This window comes from Oncorhynchus clarkii, chromosome 11, assembly GCF_045791955.1.
Source record: "Oncorhynchus clarkii lewisi isolate Uvic-CL-2024 chromosome 11, UVic_Ocla_1.0, whole genome shotgun sequence".
In the NCBI taxonomy this organism is placed as follows: domain Eukaryota; kingdom Metazoa; phylum Chordata; class Actinopteri; order Salmoniformes; family Salmonidae; genus Oncorhynchus; species Oncorhynchus clarkii.
The window spans coordinates 32,595,176-32,617,356 of record NC_092157.1 but is presented as its reverse complement, the minus strand read 5'-3'; the positions used below and the strand labels follow the sequence as shown (position 1 = coordinate 32,617,356).

The window sequence follows — 22,181 nt, the reverse complement described above, 5'->3', positions numbered from 1 at the left end:
ACACAACCAAGCTCGCATACATACACAATGTATAGATGTGCACACACACGCATATTATAGATGTGCATGTATGCAGGCACACAAACGCAAGCACACACACAAACAGCCTTGCACCAGTGGAATAGGGATCAGGTGCCTATTCTGGCTTGGTAAATAACCTGCATTTTCCAGCAATGAGACAAGCAGTAAGGTGCAAATGGAACCTGCGTGAGGTGTAATGACTGTATCATATAGGCGTTCTTCTCTCTCTCTCTCTCTCACACACACACACACACACACACACACGAGTAATAATGTGAAAATGTAATGGATGTGTGAAAGTGTAATGGCTCTGTGATAAAGCCATGCTCCATCTGAGCTCAGTCCAGTGGCTGCTCTCTCACACAGTGAGGAAATCACCCAAGGAAACAGAGTCTGCATCCCACATGGCCCCCTATTCCCTACATAGTGCACTATTTTTGACCAGACTTTTGGGACCTGGTCAAAAGTGGGCACTGTACAAGGAATAGGTTGTCATTTTGGACTTAGCCAGAGCAAGCAAAGCATTCGGTAGGCAGCTCTGTATGCAGGAAATGACAGGGCTAAACACAGATCGTTGGAGTTAAAGATTATATATACACTACCTTCAGAAAGTATTCACACCCCTTGACTTTTTCCATATTTTGTAGTGTTACAAAGTGGGATTCAAATGGATGTAATTGTCCTTTTTGTTGTTGTCAATGATCTACACAAAAAACTCTGTAATGTCAAAGTGTTAGAAACATGCTAACATAGATTTTTTTTATTCATTGGAGAAAAAAAACAAATATTTCTCGATTAGACAAGTATTCAACCCCCTGAGTCAATACATGTTAGAATCACCTTTGGCAGCAATGACAGCTGTGACTCTTTCTGGGTAAGTCTCTAAGAGCTTTTACGATTTCTGGATTGCACAATATTTCAAACATTCTTCAAGCTCCCTTCAAGCTGTTCAGGGGTGAATAACAGATTTTTTACCTAGTCAGCTCAGGGATTCGATCTAGCAACCTTGCATTTACTGGCTCAACACTCTAACCACTAGGCTACCTGCCGCCCCAGTTAATAACTGCACCATACTCAATGGGATATTCAAAGTCTGTTTAATTTTAAAATAATAATTTCTACCAATAGATATGTTCTTTGTGAATCATTGGAAAACCTCACTGGTCTTTTGGTTGAAACTCTGCTTGAAATTCACTGGTCGACTGAGGGACCTTACAGATAATTGTATGTGTGGGGTACAGTGATGGGGTAGTCATTTAAAAACAATGTTAAACACCATTGTTGCACACAGAGTCAGTCTTTGCAACTTATTATGTGACTTAAGCACATTTGTACTCCTGAACTTATTTAGGTTTGCCATAACAAAAGGGTTGAATAGACATTTTAGCGTTCCATTTTTCATTAACATTTCTAAAAACATAATTTCACTTTGACATTATGGGGTATTGTGTGTCGATCAGTGACACAAAATCTAAATGTAATCAATTTAATAACAACAAAATCTAGAAAAACTCAAAGGGTGTGAATACTTCCTGAAGGCACAGTACAGTATGTAGGCTGCACAATATAGCGTTTAAATTTTGCATAATCTGGGTACACAATTTGAATTTGTCTAGCTTTTTGGGGGGTCTTTTGTCATATGTTTTGCCTTTAAAGGTTTTAAGGACTATTGTAATACTAAGATAATATTGGGCTAAAAATGACCATGCCAACCAATAACAATACACACAATTGTAAATCTAAACTGATGTCCATCCTCAGGTAGTTTACTGGCCTGTTTACACATAATTGTAACATCCTCTAATAACGTTATTCCATTTATCACCATGAGGCGCTTGATTTACTCTACCTTTAAGAAAGTGAAGATCTCTTTTTCTGTTTTGAGAGCTTTTGAAAGTTAAAGATTCAACCAAGTGATTCCAGACACGTTCGGCTCCCTCTGCGGTATTTCTAATAACTGGAGAGCTCTAGGAGTGACTTGGTTGTTGATGCTAGCACTTTTCCTCTTGGTTCTCTCTCTCCTCTTCCCCCCATCTCATCCCAATCCTTCCTCCCATCCCCCCACCACAATGTCAGGAGCTGTCAGATAAGCAAGTTAGCCTGGCCCCACTGCGGGTGGGAAAGGAGATGGGTATAACAACTGCACAATCATCAGGTCTGCAGCAAACTCTGGAGACCACAGTAGGCAGGTTCCTGCTAGCTACAGCAGCATCGGGCTGGGGATGCAGGAACAGGGGGAGGAGAAGGAAGAGAGAGAGAGAAAAGTATGTCTGGAAGGTGAACTGTTCCTCTTGTCTCCCCTGACTGTGTGTGTGTGTGTGTGTGTGTGTGTGCTCGTGAGTGTGGGCGCACGCAGTGGGGTTTCTGAGATGTGGCCCATCAAGCCCGGATGGCCGGTGGCGAGCGCCCCTCCCCAAGAAAGCGAGAGGCGTGCTGTTGAACAGGTAAAGGACAGCGCTCTGACACTCTCCCTGATAACGCCAGAAAGGGACTTGAGAAAGTGGCACAGGCGAAACACAGTTGATAGAAACCTATCTTGCGGTGTGAGGCTGAGCCAAGTGGAGGCTGACTATGGTGCCCTTTGCTGACACCATATCATCATGAACACTGTAATTCAGTGCGGTAATACCCGCACACTGAAGGACTAATCACCACAGCTATTGTGACCAAGTGCACCACCAAGGATATGAAGCGATCATTCTCTATAAAAAAGAAAAAGTTTGTATATGTCGGTGTTGTTTTGAAAGATGTATGCTTTTTCAACAGTAGCATGAATTTAGGCAACAAAGATTGCTTCAGGCCTGTTTTAACCACAGTATGCCCAACAATAAAAAATTATGAGGTGAAGAGAAAATAGGAAACACACAGAGCTGGCGATAACTGCTCATTGTGAAGTTAAAGTATAAATACATACATTATGTTTGGTAAATAGCAGCAAGTATAATCTTCACCATACTCACGCTGTGTCTGTAATGATGTAGCCAAAGTCGCCGAGGTGGTTTTTCCCTCGATGTGCCTTTGAGTAAGCTTTGACCCCCATATGCACCACCTCCTCCTCCTCCTGGAGTCGCATGTCCTGTTTCTGTGGCTCTGCTAGGAGATTCTTCTTCTGTGGTTTATCTGCCAAGAGGTCTGTCTCAGCCTCCAGAGGAGGTGGAGCTTTGGTACCGTGGATCCACCTCTCCACCTCGGAGTCTACCATGGATTCAGAAGCCTGGACATCCATTGGTTGGTCTGGAGATCTATCCTCTCCTCCTATGGCCATGTTCCTCTCCTCCCAGGGGTGTGGTACAGGCACCTGGCCCTGTGTGGTCCTGCTTCTCACATTCTCCAGACCCACTGTTCTCTGGCCCTCAATAGAGGGGCCGCCTGCTGCTCCAGCACCATCAACCTCCATCTGGGCATCTGGCTCATCACTGAAGGGGTCCATATTGAGGTACTCCAACAGCTTACTGACGAAGACTGGGTCCTGTGGTAGGATATGGCAACCATAGACATAGAATCACTTCTAAAATGGACACCGGTCCACGAATTTCAGACCCATTGACTTGAACGGGAAAAAACGCCTTATTCTAAAATGGATTAAATAAAACAATTTCCTCAGCAATCTACACCCAATAACCCATAATGACTAAGCAAAAACAGTTTTTTTGTAATTTTAGCAAATGTGTTAAAGACAAACTGAAATTCCTTATTTACATAAGTATTCAGACCCTTTGCTATTAGACTCGAAATTGAGCTCAGGTGCATCCTGTTACAATTGATCATCCTTGAGATGTTTTTACAACTCAATTGGAGTCCACCTGTGGTAAATTCAATTAATTAGATATGATTTTGAAAAGGCATAAAACTGTCTATATAAATTTGACAGTGCATGTCAGAGCAAAAATCAAGCCATGAGGTCGAAGGAATTGTCTAGACTAGATTGTGTCGAGGCACAGATCTGGTGAAGGGTACCAAAACATTTCTGCAGCATTGAAGGTCCCCAAGAACACAGTGGCCTCCATCATTCTTAAATGGAAAATGTTTGAAACCACCAAGTCTCTTCTTAGAGCTGGCCGCCCCCGGCCAAACTGAGTAATCGAGTGAGAAGGGCCTTGGTCAGGGAGGTGACCAAGAACCCGATGGTCACTCTGACAGAGCTCTAGAGTTCCTCTGTGGAGATGGGAGAAGCTTCCAGAAGGATAACTGCCTCTGCAGCACTCCACCAATTAGTCCTTTATGGTAGAGTGTCCAGATGGAAGCCACTCCTTAGAAAAAGGCACATGACAGCCCACTTGGAATTTGCCAAAAGGCACCTAATACTCTCAGACCATGAGAAACAAGATTCTCTGGTCTGATGAAACCAAGATTGAACTCTTTGGCCTGAATGCCAAGCGTCACGTCTGGAGGAAACCTGGCACCATCCCTACAGTGAAGCATGGTGGTTTCAGCATCATGCTGTGGGGATGTTTTTCAGCGGCAGGGACTGGGAGACTAGTCAGGATCGAAGGAAAGATGAACGGAGAAAAGTACAGAGAGATCCTTCATGAAAACCTGCTCCAGTGCTCAGGACCTCAGGCTGGACCCTAAGCACACAGCCAAGACAACGTAGGAGTTGCTTCGAGACAAGTCTCTGAATGTCCTTGAGTGGTCCAGCCAGAGCCCGGACTTGAACCCGATCAAACATCATTGGAGAGACCTGAAAATAGCTGTGCAGCGATGCTCCCCATCCAACCTGACAGAGCTTGAGAGGATCCCGCACAGAAGAATGTTCTTATATGTCAAAAAAAAAGGGCTATTGTGTGTAGATTGATGAGGGAAAAAACAAACTATTTCATCCATTTTAGAATATCTGTAACCTAACAAAATGTGGACGAAGTCAAGGGGTCTGAACACTTTCCAAAGGCACTGTATACAAGTCGTGCAGAGCCCGTGGTCTAGCGGTAACCCACCCACTATAGACAGGTCATCCCTCTCCCCACCAGGGTTAGATTCCCGCTCCAACCCTTCGATCTTTTTCTCACACCTATCTGTATTCCACTCTGTCATTTCATAACTGTGTCAAAATACACCTAAAATATATTAGAAAAAATGTATGCAAGACGCTTCAATATCATATCACCAAAATAATGTAAATCCAACTTAATATGTTGCTCAAAATGTAAGTATCTTTCATTAGGATAACTAAAGAGAGACAAAGGGATTGAACTCATTGGAAGTCTTTGGTTTAAATCTCTTTGCTTTTCCTCGTTTGCCACGTGACTGTTTTTCGAGGATTGTGGGTAATTCACAATTTCTTGACTTTACGATTCTTTCACAAATGTTGTATAAATGTTTGAAGAAAGAATATTACGCTTGTTGTGCTATGAGGTGTAATGGATCATGATGAACGGATATGAAAACCGTCAGGCAAATTGACCTTCAATGAGGACAGAGGCATACCCACATTCATGACTACAGTATCAGTGGAAAATACAGTCCACAATTCCAGCAGATTACCTGCCAATTACTGCTGGTGGTTTGAACCCTGTGCTTGACATTGTCTGCCAAAACGGTATTTAATATCAAATTGAACACATGAAACAATGGTAAACATTAAGACACTTCAGATAATGGGATATACTTCTGCCCTAGACAGGATTCATAATGGTGTTTAGAAGAGTTAGAAGCACGTCAAACTCATTCCATGGAGGACTGAGTGTCTGTGGGTTTTTTGCTCCTCCCTCTGTGGGTTTTTGCTCCTCCCTCCTCTCACTAATTAGTAAAGAACTATCCTCACCTGGTTGTCTAGGGCTTAATTGAAAATAAATGACTAAAACCTGCAGACACTTGGCACTCCATGGAATGAGCTTGACACCCCGGCTTTATAGAGAGCAAACAAACATCACCTTTAGAGAAGGCATCTAATTCTGCACTAAACAGGACTCGAAAAAACTAAAATAGTGTTTTCAACCTTTTATTTTAGTGCTCCCAGTCCCTGGCATAATGTTGCACAACACTTGATTTTGCGGTGCTACCACTCACCATGTAATGTTTCAGAACATCTCAGGATGATGTGCATCAATACTCCAGCCAAGTCAAGTTTCCGTCTCCTTCAAGTTGGCTGAAGCTCAGTTGCCACTCGTTTTGGTGTTACAAAGCACTCCATTTAAACCGTGTGCTATCTATTGTACTGCCAAGGTTTTGCTTTATAAGAAGAGTGAACCTATTCTTAAATTGAAGGGTTTTTGTTCCATGAGAAAATCATGTGTTTCCAGCAAGGCTGAGGTTTCATTGAAAGTTCAATGTGAACTCTCTTCTTTTCCTTCCTTTGTCGACATCATTCTGTTCAACAGATACAATGGTTTCAAAATGCTGACTGAAATGTCTACGCAAACACTAACTACAATATACTACTGTTTCTAAAAAAGTTTAAAGAAGGGTTATTTTAAAGTTTACGCGAGCAAATATTTCATATGAAACAGATAGGACAGAAAACACGTTTTACAAACCTTAAACATCTGCAGATGTTTTTTTTTTTATAAGAATCTCTTTGAAATCAGAGTGAACAGATGGATATTCCTTCGGTTGAAAGTGGTAATTTACCTTCAAAAATGTCTTTCATTAGAGTTTTATATAGGCCTTTCATCAGTGAGTGGCAATTGAAGAAGCGGTTGCTAAAAACATGACGTGGATTAGGCCTACCTTGTCGTCTGGCTCAGAGTCTGCATCCTCCATTGGTTGCCCTGTAAAAATCCGAATCCGAAAACATTCACAAGATAAAATACAAATTCCCATTGTTTTCCACAAAACAGTGGACAATTAAACTTGCTAAAGTAAAGGCCTTACGGATAATAACCAAACAATCCAAAACCTTTTCACATAGGTTTTACTTTACTTTCACCCTGGTGATAAATGCAAGCATACCTTTATGTCTGTCTGTTGACTCTTGTGGACAGTCTACGTAACATAAATGGTACTGTATCTTAAACATCTGTTGACAATTTTTCCAGTGAGTTGGTTTTTAGCTACTGTTTGTTTGTTCGAATCACCACTTAGCAGGTGTCCACATCTTTCAAATTTTGGAAGGGGAAGGGACATTTGGCTCAAAGACTTGACTGGAACTTGCAGAAAGAGGAGAGTGGAGCAACCATCCTGCTTCAGCTCCTCGTTCTAGTCTCTCCCCCAGAACCAAATTGAATAGTTGGTGCGAGATTTTCATTCTGGATTGCCTAGGCTAATCTGACCATGACTTGTGAAATATGTGCTGTGATATACACACCAAGACAGTCGTGAAGAGGGTACGACAAAACGTATTCCCCCTCCAGGAGACTGAAAACATTTGGCATGGGTCCTGAGATCCTCAAAAGGTTCTACAGCTGCAACATCGAGAGCATCCTGACGGGTTGCATCACTGCCTGGTACGGCAACTGCTCGGCCTCCGGCCGCAAGGCACGACAGAGGGTAGTGCGTACGGCCCAGTACATCACTGGGGCTAAACTGCCTGCCATCCAGGACCTCTACACCAGGCAGTGTCTGAAGACGGCCCTAAAAATTGTCAAAGACTCCAGCCACAGAACCAAATTTCACCCTAGTCATAGACTGTTCTCTCTGCTACCGCACGGCAAGCGGTACCGGAGTGCCAAGTCTAGGACCAAACGGCTTCTCAACCCCCAAGCCATAAGACTCTTGAACAGGTAATCAAATGGATACCCGGACTATTAGCATTGTGACCCCCCCCCCCCACACCAACCCCTCTTTTACGCTGCTGCTACTCTCTGTTTATCATCTAGGCATAGTCACTTTAACTATACCAACATGTTGAATATTACCTCAATTAGCCTGACTAAACGGTGCCCCTGCACATTGACTCTGTACTGGTACCACCTGTATATAGTCTCACTACTGTTATTTTCACTGTCATTTTACTGTTTTTTTTTCATTTATTTTTTACTTATCTAATACCTATTTTGGACTTAAAAATTGCACCGTTGGTTAGGCCTTGTAAGTAAGCATTTCACTGTAAGGTTGTTGTATTCGGCGCACGTGACAAATAAACTTTGATTTGATTTGATGTACACTGAGTGTACAAAGCATTAAGGACACCCTGGTCTTTCCACGACATAGGTGAATCCAGGTGAAAGCTATGATCCCTTATAGATGTCACTTGTTAAATCCACTTCAGTCAGTGTCGATGAAGGGGAGGCTTCTCAACATGTTAAAGGAGGATTTTTAAGCCTCACGACAGGGTGAATGGGTGAGACAAAAGATTTAAGTGCCTTTGAACAGGGTATGGTAGTAGGTGCCGGTTTTGTGTCAAGAACTGCAACGCTGCTGGGTTTTTCACGCTCAACCGTTTCCTGTGTGTCAAGAATGGTCTACCACCCAATGACATCCAAACAACTTGACACAACTGTGGGAAGCATTGGAGTAAACACGGGCCAGCATCCCTGTGGAATGCTTTTGACACCTTGTCGAGTCCATGCCACGATGAATTGAGTCTATTCTGAGGGCAAAGGGTGCGGTGCAACTCAATATTAGGAAAGTGTCCTTAATGTTTCCACACTCAGTGTATATTGCATATGAGTGAAGTGTGGTATGTCTTGTGATGTATTATTATAATGTATGTACCCCAGGAATGTTGGCAAGCAAATTTCCCTATGGGGCAGAAAAGTATTAATTAATTAATTAATTAATTAATTCATACCTTGAAGCCTTGCATCTTGCCCCAACATGTCGTCTTGGTCCTCCTCATCCTGGTCCTTGGAAGGTAAGGGCTCTCTCTTCATCTGCCTGTCCCGTATGGGTGCCATGACCCTGGGCTTAGCTCTGGCCCCGGGCCCCTCCCCATCCACCACATGCAGGGCCTCAGAGATGATGTCTGCCAGCTGGTTCAGGTCTTTACCCATCAAACCGTCCATGTTCACTCTCTGCCTCCCCAGCTGGTTGACCACGTTCTGGATGAACCGTTCTGAGGGAGAGGGTAGAAAGGAGGAACACAGAGAAAGGTTAATGTGAGATCCACTATAACTGTCCAGTAGCTTTGATATTCACAGAAGCACGACTGCCTCGAAATGAATAAAATATCATACAATACATCTTTGAAATTCTCTTTTTTTTGTGAGTGTGGATCCACTACAAATTAATCTGAAGTCGACTGAAGCACACAAGACAGTGCAAACACAAATTATTGTGGAAAAAAGAAGACCTTACCATCCACTGTACTGAGCTGTTTGTTGGGCACCTGATGGTTGGAAGCAGCCTTGAAGAGAAGCCTGTCTATGTTGGGCCTTGGAGGTGTGGAGCCACTGCCACCAAGTCGTGTCTGGGATTCCACCTGATCACCAGAGCGTACAGGGCTGACATAGCTGACATAGTGGAGCTTCCCCTTGGGTCCCACCACTGATCCCACCACTGCCCCTTGTAAAGGGCGGCTCTGAGTGTGTGCTGCCCCAGCCAGGTAGCGCTCCAGCTGGGCAGTCAACCCCTTGGCACTTCCCCTGGCACTCCCAGGCTCCTGGCTGGAGTAGGCTGTCTCCACTGGGGGTCTCCAGCTCCCCACGGCCCCCTTTGTGAAGACCTTACCCCCCTGGGGGGGTTCTGCAGACTGTAGACCATAGAATGTAGACTTTCCCTTCTTGGGCTGGAAGTCTTCATTCTGTAACACAACCATGTTTATCAACTGCCCTTGGCAATTGCATATGGAAATTCTAAAGGAAATAGTGTCACTCAATAGCCATTTTGTTTATGTTTAGAACAGATTTTCAAAACACATCTCCCTTCATCAAACAGAGCACCACTAGCTTCTCATAAACCAACCTAGAAACTACTGAATTAAAGCAGTCGATTCAAAAGAAATACAAGCATTAACGTAGATACATTGACACAATTAACACAAGGATAAGGTGTTAGACCCCTAGGCTCTGGAAATCAGTGTGTATGCAATCTTCCTACTTTGTGTTGTTCTGTCCCCAGAGATAATGTGATTCTCCCTAGCTTGGTAGTATTGGGAGACCCTAATGGCATTAACCCAGCAGGATGGGCCTCCGCCTTTCATGCTAACCAAGTTTGTCATGCTCTATCCCACAATGCAACAAAGAACCCCACCTCGTTATGAAGGAGGGTCCTGAACTCCTCAACTCTGGACACCATCATCGCTACGGTAATACGTGAATGGGAAGTAGCCAGGCAGCTTTTGGGTTGGCTGGGTTGCGGGGCAACCCCTGGGGTTCTGCCATGAATATGGTGATGAGATATATATATATATATATATATATATATATATATAGTCAAGAAGTGATGGGACCCCCTTTCTAAATGGACATCATACATTCTCAGCAGGATTGTAAAGAGAAACAGGAAATGAAAGCAGTGCAGAGACAACATAGCTAACTTCTGCCAAGATGGTTTCTTCCTCTTACTCATTAGGACAGAAAGAAGATGAAAACATGGGGCCCAAAAAAAGAACATGGACCCCCTGGTTTACCAAGGCCGGGGCCTCTCTCTCCATGGTCCCCTATAGCTACGAAACACAGGTGGTTTGGAACCATTCCCCTCCCATGGAATGGCTTCTCTATAGGGACATTACCTTGGTGAGGGGGCTCTCTCGCTGGGGCCCCTGGCGAGCAGTGCCAACAGACTGGGGAAGGAGACCAAGCTCTTGCAGGTACTTCTGGACGCCAAGCTCTCCCTTTCCAGTCTTGAGCTTCCTGGCTCCACCATAGAGTGTCAGAGAGGCAGAAGGGGGTTCCGGCCTTCGGATAGGAACCTTGCGTATCTTGGAAAGCTCTCTGGAGATCACCTGCTGGGTGGTAGCATCCTGCCATGTCAACCCTAGAGAGATGGAGTCGAGTGAATTGATGTTAAACCATGGTCATATTCATTAGTGCACACATAGCAAAACATTTTGTAATGGTAAAACGAAAATTAGTGTTTCCTATTGGACAAGTCCCTCCTCATTTCTGTCTGTTTTCTTCCATTTTGCGTCTAGTGTATACAACCCAAGTTACCACTCTGTTTGTACAAGAATACCAACGTACATTCTCCCGTGTTGATCCACAGCAAATTAAAAGAGAGTGCTAAATCAACACTGTAGAGTCTGTGGACCCATAGACACACCGGAACAGTGTTAAATTAACACTCTGCTTAGTGTAAAGCCTTATTCAAATATTTCACAGAGTGCCTTGCCTTTCGAGTAAATTGTAGAGTTACCACCCATGACACCATGGACTTCACCAAGTGAGATCCTAAACGAATATGTTTTCATAATTTATGCAATTTTATAACACAATACCATATGGATTTCATAAGGTGTCACTTTCTGACACCTTTAGTTATTTTGTTATGTCTTTGTTTTAGTATGGTCAGCGCGTGAGTTGGTTGGGTTGTCTATGTTAGTTTTTCTATGATTTGCTATTTCTGTGTTTGGCCTGGTATGGTTCTCAATCAGAGGCAACTGTCAATCATTGTCCCTGATTGAGAACCATATTTAGGTAGCCTGTTTTCTATTGTGTTTCGTGGGTGATTGTTTTCTGTTTTCTGTTGTGTGTCTGCACCAGCCAGAACTGTTTTCGGTTGTCGGTTTATTGTTTTTGTTCAGTGTTCAAGTTCTTTATTAAAAGATATGGACACGGCCGTTACATAAGGCCTTATTTTGAGGGCCTAGTTTAACCTTAATACAAGTGCAGGAAACTCATACACGTCACTTTGAACTAAAACTCATGCCCATCATTATCATATTTCCCAGCATGCTCTATTGCAGGTAGATTTTTAGAATTGTTGTTACAATATCTATGTTTGTGCATGTACACTGATTGATTCATTCATTAATTGAGTCCCAAGGAGATGGTTTGTAGGTGGTTAGTAGATGGTTTGTAGACGTCAACATTTCAACTAAATATTCACTGACCCTAACTCTAGCCCAAACCTTATCCTAACCTTAACTCTTACCCTTATTTTAAACATAACCGTAACATTAGCAAGCATTTGCTTATCAACAGATTGTTGATAGTATGACCCTCTGTAGATCATCTATATGGGACTAACCAAATAAAGTGTGACCCTAGCATCTTACAGTTTGATGTTCAAGGTTGGCCTTGTGTGCCTCATTATAAAAGTAAACACTAAAACAATTATATTGGAAAACATTGAGAACCTGAGACAGCAACAAAACAGAGGGTCATGCAATCAGTGAACACTGTAGCGTGGAGTTACCTGGCGGTGGCCTCTCTTGAATTCCGATTGCAGTGAACCTGAGGAAAAGCGATACATGGCACCCTCGCAGCAAGTCAACAAGCCCTGTGAGAATGTCACACTGCAGCCAAATGCAACGCCAACATCTCCACTAATTGCCAACACATACTCAGAATGCAAGACTCCCGGGCAGGGGCACAACATAGCGCTGCCAAGGCCAGATGGAGCTACCCGGGCAAGAAGAGACCCAAAACAACATGGCCGCCTGGCCTCATTCCCAAAGAGCCGACAGGGACGGCTGCATTCCACTGCAGAAAAGCCCACAAAAATACCCCTGATAATATAACAATGCAGTGCAGTGTCGATCTGCATGGGTCAGACATGGAACGCAGTTTTACTGTTATTCTAATAGCATTGACAAAGTTAAAGGACAATAACACAACTTTTCAACCTCATATTCATTATCTGGAGCACAATACCAGTGTCTAGGTATATGAAAACGGAGCATTTCTATGACCTGTGGTTAAAAAAGATAAGAAGAATGGTCCGGGGAAAAAGACGCTTCTCTGTGATTTTCAAAACCTGCAAAGCATTTCTAGCGAGAGAGAGGGTGTTTTCTTGCTCCCAACATTACCACGAATCTGATAGTGTTTGAAAATCACTGTTTTTAAAATGTTTTCACTTTTGATGTCGTCAGGTAGAACTTAACTTTATGTTTTCCTACACAACGTCGAAATGCGCTGTTTTCACATACAGTATAAAGACAATGGTCTGTGTTGTAGATAACAAAAATGAGGGTGGAAAGTGGTGGACTTTCCCTTTAAGTTAATGAAAAGTCTCGTTATTGGAATGTATGGGTCTTATCCATAGACCATAGAATCCATGATATTTCGCAAGTATTTCAGATATTCTCTCCTACAAAGTTAGCCTTTGTAGAGGTCCTATTTCTGAGAGACAAAGAGACTAATGGAATTTGTGAATGATGGACAGGTAGAGGAGAGCAATAGGCTAGCAACCAGCCAGGACAGGAATGTTTAACCAAAAGTGTCTACATACAATATGACTTCATTAGCCTGGCCTGTCATCCATAACACGACTGGTATGTTATAATGCTCATCTCTATTCATGACCACTAGATGAGGTTTTGGAACAATGTCGATCTGCCACTGATGTATCCCATGATACCCCTGACTAGACCGTAGAGCGTATAGTGTCGAGGGTTGTGGAAAGTAATCCGACCGTCAGCCCCATCACAACACATAAAAATCTAATCAAATTGTATTTATCACAGTGAAATGTTTACTTACAAGCTCTTTCCCAATGATGCAGAGTTAAATAAGAAAATAATAGAAACACAAATGAAAAATAAAACACACAGGAATGAAGCTATATACAAGGAGAACCATAACCATTGCAATGTGCAGGGATATGTGGTGATCAAGGTAGATGTGTACGTATAGGCAGGGGTGAAGTGACTAGTCAACAGGATATATAATACTAAAAGTCAAAAGAAGTATCTGCTGTGTGTGTGCCTGTGTGAATCTGTGTGTGTGTATTTTGGGTGTATGTGAGTGCATGTGTGTGTCAGTGTAAGTGTATGGATAGAGAACTGTGAGTGTGCATATAGCCAGTGCAGGTAGAGTCACTAGAGATAGTCTGGATAGCCGAGACCTGATGCTCCTGATGCTCCGGTACTACTTGCCTGGCACAGAGAACAGACAATGGCATATGTGGCTAAGGTCTTTGGCAATAGCCTGGGTTTTCCTTAGACACCGCCTGGTGTTACGGTGCTTCTCCCTCTTTTTCCCCTGCCCCGCTACAAAGTTTCTCCCTGCAGGCAGTCATTGAGTCCGAGGTGTTAAAGGAACTCCTTGAACTTAACCCCCAAAAAACATCTGGGTCAGATGGTTTAGACCCTTTCTTCTTTAAGGTTGCTGCCACTATCATCACTAAGCCTGTCTCTCCTTTCTCGGGAGGTTCCCATTGCTTGGAAGGCAGCCACGGTTCGTCCTTTAAATAAAGGGGGAGATAAAGCTGATCCTAACTATTATAGGCCTATTTCTATTTTGCCGTGTTTATCAAAAATGTTGAAAAACTTCAATAATCAATAATAGTCAATAATCAACTGACTGGCTTTCTTGATGTCTATAGTATCCTCTTGGGTATGCAATCTGGTTTCCGTTCAGGTTATGGATGTATCACTGCAACCTTAAAGGTCCTCGATGATGTCACCATTGTACTTGATTCTAAGCAAGTTGCGCTGCTATTTCTATTGACTTGGCCAAAGCTTTTGATATGGTAGACCATTCCATTCTTGTGGGCTGGCTAAGGAGTATTGGTGTTTCTGAGGGGTCTTTGGGCTGGTTTGCTAACTACCTCTCTCAAAGAGTGCAGTGTATAAAGTCAGAAAATCTGCTGTCTCAGCCACTGACTGTCACCAAGGGAGTACCCCAAGGCTCGATCCTAGGCCCCACACTCTTCTCAATTTACATCAACAACATAGCTCAGGCAGTAGGAAGCTCTCTCATCCATGTATATGCTGATGATACAGTCTTATACTCAGCTGGCCTCTCCCCGGAGTTTGTGTTAAATGCTCTACAACAAAGTTTTCTTAGTGTCCAACAAGCTTTCTTTACCCTTAACCTTGTTCTGTACACCTCCAAAACAAAGGTCATGTGGTTTGGTAAGAAGAATGCCCCTCCTCCCACAAGTGTTATTACTACCTCAGAGTTTAGAGCTTGAGGTCTCCTCATACAAGTACTTGGGAGTGTAGCTAGACAGCACACTGTCTTTCTCTCTGCACCTATCAAAGCTGCAGGCTAAAGTTAAATCTAGACTTGGTTTCCTCTATTGTAATTGCTCCTCTCCTTTTTCACCCCAGCTGCCAAACTAAGCCAATGCTCCTTATAGGACACATCACTGCCATCTATACTCCTCTGTAAACTGGTCACCTGTTTCAAGACCCACTGGTTGATGTTTATTTATAAAACCCTCTTAGGCCTCACTCCCCCCTATCTGAGATATCTACTGCAGCCCTCATCCTCCACAAACACTCGTTCTGCCAGTCACATTCTGTTAAAGGTCCCCAAAGCACACACATCCCTGGGTCGCTTGTCTTTTCAGTTCGCTGCAGCTAGCGACTGGAACAAGCTGCAACAAACACTCAAACTGGACAGTTTTATCTCAATCTCTTCATTCAAAGACTCAATCATGGACACTTGCTGGCAGTTGTGGCTGCTTTGTGTGATGTATTGCTGTCTCTACCTTCTTGCCTTTTGTGCTGTTGTCTGTGCACAATAATGTTTGTTCCATGTTTTGTGCTGCTACCATGTTGTGTTGCTACCATGTTGTTGTTATGTTGTGTTGCAACCATGCTGTGTTGCAACCATGCTGTGTTGTCATGTGTTGCTGCCTTGCTATGTTGTTGTCTTAGGTCTCTCTTTATGTAGTGTTGTGTTGCCTCTCTTGTTGTGATGTGTGTTTTGTCCTATATTTATATTGTATTTATTTTTTATTGTTAATCCCAGGCCCCTGTTCCCCAGGAGGCCATTTGCCTTTTGGTAGGCCGTCATTGTAAATAAGAATTTGTTCTTAACTGACTTGCCTAGTTAAATAAAGGTTAAACAAAATACAATAAATAAAAAGGTCCTGGATGGCAGGGAGCTTGGCTCGAGTGATGTACTGGGCCGTCTGCAACACACACTCTGTAGAGCTTTGCATACATTTTTGGTTTTCTAAATTAATTGTTGTTTTGTTGTTGTTTGAATCCCAGATTGCCCCTTCAAATCTCAGTGGCAACAGCTGTGGTATTAAAAAACAGAAGTAAAGAAGTGTGATAGATTATTAAAAAATGTGTCCATCAACTGATGGTCAATTAATAATTCAACAAGTTTCAAACAAATTCATTGAGATGATAAGAGTTGAATAGAATAAAACAAATGTGCCAGAAAGTTAATAAAAATGTGTCCACTTCGATCATCTTTTATGGCGTCTTATTTGATTTAATGTGCCACAACGAGACACCTTTATTTTCCACAGTTACGTTCCATATAGATGTTTTATTTTTGCTATAATATTTGTACACAGAAAATGATCCTGTGTTAATTCAACACAGAATGTTAACACAATACCCTATGTTCAGTATTTCATAAGGTCTTATTTTAAGGTCTAGTTTTACCCTACAGTGGTCTGGCACTCAAACACATTACTATGAACCAAAACCACACCCATTAGTATAATATTTCCTTGCACACTATATTGCAGGTAAGATTTTTTGAATTGTTTGTTTCAATACCTATGTTTGTGCATTGATTGATTAATCTTATGCTGTGCAAACATAAATGACATACATGTTTAATCCAACATGTTACTTGGATTTATTGCACCCATTACTGAAATGGTTTTTCTAGTTTAGATGCTAAAATCTGAGTCTTCCCAACCTTGGCCATCATTCTTAATGCAGATTGCAGGTGATTAAAACTACAAAATGACTGATACCCCCACTCCACCTAAATTCAAATTACACAGCACTTTACAAGTCAGAACAATGTGACTACAGGCCTGATACAGCCTGTAAACAATGAATTTCCAGCCACTGCATTATTCTAGGACAATTTAGTTAAGATGCTAAAAGACAATGGCTTGCTACCTTGAAGTCACAGAAAGACAACACATTATTATATTTTTTATATCACCTTTATTTAACCAAGTATACATTTAGCATCATGATGGCTATGCTTATTGTAAGTGATTATGATATACCTCTTCCATAGACCACTTAAACTAATAAAACACTTCCTCTCAAGGGTGGCCAAAAATAACTACCTGAAAACCACGACCCCCCCCCCCCCCCCCCCCCCCCAACTAAAGCCATGCCTCTAATATAATTTCCCAGTATGCATTGTCTTTTCGAGTTACTACCCATGACTGTATTTGTTAGTGACAGAGACATGCTTGTTCGATTCATCCATGTTAAGTGCCTTCCCCAACTGTGTTTTTTAGGTGAATGTTATCATTGAACGCTTAACAAATGTCACATCTCACAAGTCTTTATTATGAATCTGGGTGTAACCTATGATGATTCTCTGCTTTCAACTTTGTGGCAACAGTTTGGGGAAAGCCCTTTGCGGTTCTGAAATGACAATGATCCCATGCACAAAGCTAAAGTCATATAGAAATGGTTTGTTGAGATTGGTGTGGAAGAACTTGACTGGCCTGAATAGAGCCCTGACCTTAACTCCATCGAACACCTTAGGGATGAATTGGAACACAGACTGCGAGCCAGGCCTAATTGCCCAACATCAGTGCCCGACCTCACTAATGTTCTTGGGGCTGAACGAAATCAAGTGCCCGCAGTAATGTTTCAACATCTAGTGGATAGTGTGCAAAGCTGTCATCAAGGTAACGGGTGGCTACTTTGAAAAATCTCAAATATAAAACACATTTTGATTTGTTGAACACTTTTTTTGGTTACTACAGTACATGATTCCATATGTATGTATTATTTCATAGTTTTGATGTCTTCACTATTAATCTACAATGTAGCAAATAGTAAAAATAAAGTAAACCCTGGAATGAGTAGGTGCCCACCTATTGACTGGTACTACATATATATACAGTGCCTTGCGAAAGTATTCGGCCCCCTTGAACTTTGCGACCTTTTGCCACATTTCAGGCTTCAAACATAAAGATATAAAACTGTATTTTTTTGTGAAGAATCAACAACAAGTGGGACACAATCATGAAGTGGAACGACATTTATTGGATATTTCAAACTTTTTTAACAAATCAAAAACTGAAATATTGGGCGTGCAAAATTATTCAGCCCCCTTAAGTTAATACTTTGTAGTGCCACCTTTTGCTGCGATTACAGCTGTAAGTCGCTTGGGGTATGTCTCTATCAGTTTTGCACATCGAGAGACTGACATTTTTTCCCATTCCTCCTTGCAAAACAGCTCGAGCTCAGTGAGGTTGGATGGAGAGCATTTGTGAACAGCAGTTTTCAGTTCTTTCCACAGATTCTCGATTGGATTCAGGTCTGGACTTTGACTTGGCCATTCTAACACCTGGATATGTTTATTTTTGAACCATTCCATTGTAGATTTTGCTTTATGTTTTGGATCATTGTCTTGTTGGAAGACAAATCTCCGTCCCAGTCTCAGGTCTTTTGCAGACTCCATCAGGTTTTCTTCCAGAATGGTCCTGTATTTGGCTCCATCCATCTTCCCATCAATTTTAACCATCTTCCCTGTCCCTGCTGAAGAAAAGCAGGCCCAAACCATGATGCTGCCACCACCATGTTTGACAGTGGGGATGGTGTGTTCAGCTGTGTTGCTTTTACGCCAAACATAACGTTTTGCATTGTTGCCAAAAAGTTCAATTTTGGTTTCATCTGACCAGAGCACCTTCTTCCACATGTTTGGTGTGTCTCCCAGGTGGCTTGTGGCAAACTTTAAACAACACTTTTTATGGATATCTTTAAGAAATGGCTTTCTTCTTGCCACTCTTCCATAAAGGCCAGATTTGTGCAATATACGACTGATTGTTGTCCTATGGACAGAGTCTCCCACCTCAGCTGTAGATCTCTGCAGTTCATCCAGAGTGATCATGGGCCTCTTGGCTGCATCTCTGATCAGTCTTCTCCTTGTATGAGCTGAAAGTTTAGAGGGACGGCCAGGTCTTGGTAGATTTGCAGTGGTCTGATACTCCTTCCATTTCAATATTATCGCTTGCACAGTGCTCCTTGGGATGTTTAAAGCTTGGGAAATATTTTTGTATCCAAATCCGGCTTTAAACTTCTTTACAACAGTATCTCGGACCTGCCTGGTGTGTTCCTTGTTCTTTATGATGCTCTCTGCGCTTTTAACGGACCTCTGAGACTATCACAGTGCAGGTGCATTTATACAGAGACTTGATTACACACAGGTGGATTGTATTTATCATCATTAGTCATTTAGGTCAACATTGGTTCATTCAGAGATCCTCACTGAACTTCTGGAGAGAGTTTGCTGCACTGAAAGTAAAGGGGCTGAATAATTTTGCACGCCCAATTTTTCAGTTTTTGATTTGTTAAAAAAGTTTTAAATATCCAATAAATGTCGTTCCACTTCATGATTGTGTCCCACTTGTTGTTGATTCATCACAAAAAAATACAGTTTAATATCTTTATGTTTGAAGCCTGAAATGTGGCAAAAGGTCGCAAAGTTCAAGGGGGCCGAATACTTTCGCAAGGCACTGTATATACACACGTACGCACATATATACACTGCTCAAAAAAATAAAAGGAACACTTAAACAACACAATGTAACTCCAAGTCAATCACACTTCTGTGAAATCAAACTGTCCACTTAGGAAGCAACACTGATTGACAAAAAATGTCACATGCTGTTGTGCAAATGGAATAGACAACAGGTGGAAATTATAGGCAATTAGCAAGACACCCCCAATAAAGGAGTAGTTCTGCAGGTGATAACCACAGACCACTTCTCAGTTCCTATGCTTCCTGGCTGATGTTTTGGTCACTTTTGAATGCTGGCGGTGCTTTCACCGTGGTAGCATGAGACGGAGTCTACAACCCACAAAAGTTGCTCAGGTAGTGCAGCTCATCCAGGATGGCACATCAATGCGAGCTGTGGCAAGAAGGTTTGCTGTGTCTGTCAGCGTAGTGTCCAGAGCATGGAGGCGCTACCAGGAGACAGGCCAGTACATCAGGAGACGTGTAGGAGGCCGTAGGAGGGCAACAACCCAGCAGCCACACACACTACTGAGCCTCATTTTGAGGACATTACATCAAAGTTGGATCAGCCTGTAGTGTGGTTTTCCACTTTAATTTTGAGTGTGATCCAAATCCAGACCTCCATGGGTTGATAAATTTGATTTTTGTGTGATTTTGTTGTCAGCACACTCAACTATGTAAAGAAAAAAGTATTTAATGAGAATATTTCGTTAATTCAGATCTTGAATGTGTTATTTTAGTGTTCCCTTTATTTTTTTGAGCAGTGTATATTTACAAATATACACAGACCACCACCCCTTGTCTTACCGGAGGCGGCTCTTCTATCTGGCCAATGCAGCGTAAAACCCACCAGCTGTATTTTATTTATGTTGTCGATCAGCCACGACTCGCTGAAACATAAGATATTACAGTTTTTAATGTTCCATTGGTAGTATATACGTGAGCATAGTTTGTCTATTTTGTTATCCAATGATTGTACGTTGGCTAACAGGACTTATAGGAAAGGCAGATTACCCACTCGCCGTCGGATCCTTACAAGGCACTCCAACCTACGTCCCCGATATCTCTGTCTCCTGCGAATGATGGGGATGAAGGCCTCATTGGGTGTCTGAAGTAAATCCTTCGCATCCGACTCATTCATGAATAAATCTTCTTCCAGTATGAGGTGAGTGATTGCTGTTCAGGCATGAGAGGCAGCCCCCAAATTATTTTAGGGGGAGGCACACGGGGAGATTGGCGGAGTCAGGAGAGAAACCTGTGCCAACTCCTCGTGCTTACCGGAAGAAGCGTGGTACTGGTCAGACACCGTGTTATGCGATGAAGCGCACAATGTCGCCAGTGCGCTCTCATAGCCTGGAGGGCTATCCTGCGCCGGCTCTGCGTACTGTGTCTCCGGGGCGTTGGGAGGGTGCAGTTCACCCTATGCCTGCGCTCCGCCCGTGCCGGGCGAATGTGGACATTGAGTCTAAGGGAGAGGTGCGAGTGGTATGCACCAGATCTCCAGTGCTCCCCCGCAGCCCGGTTCGACCTGTGCCTGCACTCTGGAGGGTCCGGACTAAAGTGGTCATCCAGCCTGGAGGAGTGGTGCCAAGGCTGCGCACCAGAGCTCCAGTGCTCCCCCACAGCCCGGTACATCCGGTGCCTCCTCCACGCACCAGGCCTCCTGTAGGTCTCCCCAGCCTGGTGGGCCCTGTGGCAGCCCCACGCACCAGGCTGTCTCTCTGTCTCCTCCCTCCAGGTTTTCCCTCCAAGCCGGAGCTGCCAGAGTCTCCCTCCAGTCCAGAGGCGCCAGAGCCGCCCGTCAGTCCAGAGGCGCCAGAGCCGCCCGTCAGTCCTGGGGCGCCAGAGGCGCCACTCACTCCAGACTCGACCATTAGTCCAGTGGCGTCCTCAAGTCCCGGGTCTGCGGTGAGGGTTCCAGCTCCAGAGGCATTACTAAAGTGGGCCGAGCCAAAAGTGGGGCGGGTTCCACGTCCCTCACCAGAACCGGAGTAATGGGGTAATACCCACCCAAACACTCCCCTATAGGTTCAGGTTTTGCGGCCAGAGTCCGCACCTTTTGGGGGGTAGATTGCTTTGTATGTTTCTATTTTTTGTTTGATCAGGATGTGATGTGGGTGGGCATTCTATGTTTGTATGTCTAGGTTTATTATTTCAATGTTTTGGCCGGGTATGGTTCTCAATCAGGGACAGCTGTCTTTCGTTGTCTCTGATTGAGAACCACACTTAGGTAGCCTGTTTTCCCACTGTTAGTGGTGGGTGGTTATTTTCTGTTTTCACCTTGCAGGACTGTTTTCGGTTATTCCTATTGTTATTTTGTATTTAGTGTTCAGTATATTAAAGATAAACACGTACCCCGCTGCATTTTGGTCTGACGATTCCTTCACCTTCTTCCTCTGAACGCCGTGACACAAACATTCTGGGGAAATATTCCACTCGTCAGAACACTGTTTCAGCAGTTGACATTCCCATTTACAGAAACCCATGCGTTGGCTCAAATCAACTGTGGACTAAGAAATATCCAACCCACACATGACTCACAAGTTGTTCAACAATAATACTCCATTTTTTTTTACCTAAGAGTTCAATTTTCACATACTGTGGCATAGAGGAAGTAAATACGCCTACATGCTCCAAAAGTAGTACTCGATCTGAGATCTTCAACACCAAATACAGCTGGAGTCATTAGCTTAGCTATAGAAAGCTCTTCAAAATAGCTTACATAACAGTTTACATTTGTGAGTCTGTGTGAATAAGCATGCCCTATGCACA

The 22,181-nt window shown here is 43.1% G+C and overlaps 1 protein-coding gene across 1 annotated transcript in view; it reads right to left on the bottom strand.

The window, feature by feature from the left end:
* The window catches only part of LOC139420438 (receptor-type tyrosine-protein phosphatase N2-like), a 303,402-nt gene that overhangs the window by 168,225 nt on the left and 112,996 nt on the right, over positions 1-22,181 (bottom strand). The window contains exons 4-8 of the mRNA XM_071170577.1: positions 10,571-10,815; positions 9,196-9,640; positions 8,690-8,953; positions 6,688-6,728; positions 2,982-3,490 (exon numbers count right to left, since the gene is read on the bottom strand). Of these exons, the coding sequence (XP_071026678.1) occupies positions 2,982-3,490; positions 6,688-6,728; positions 8,690-8,953; positions 9,196-9,640; positions 10,571-10,815 (1,504 nt within the window). The remainder of the gene's footprint in view (positions 1-2,981; positions 3,491-6,687; positions 6,729-8,689; positions 8,954-9,195; positions 9,641-10,570; positions 10,816-22,181) is intronic.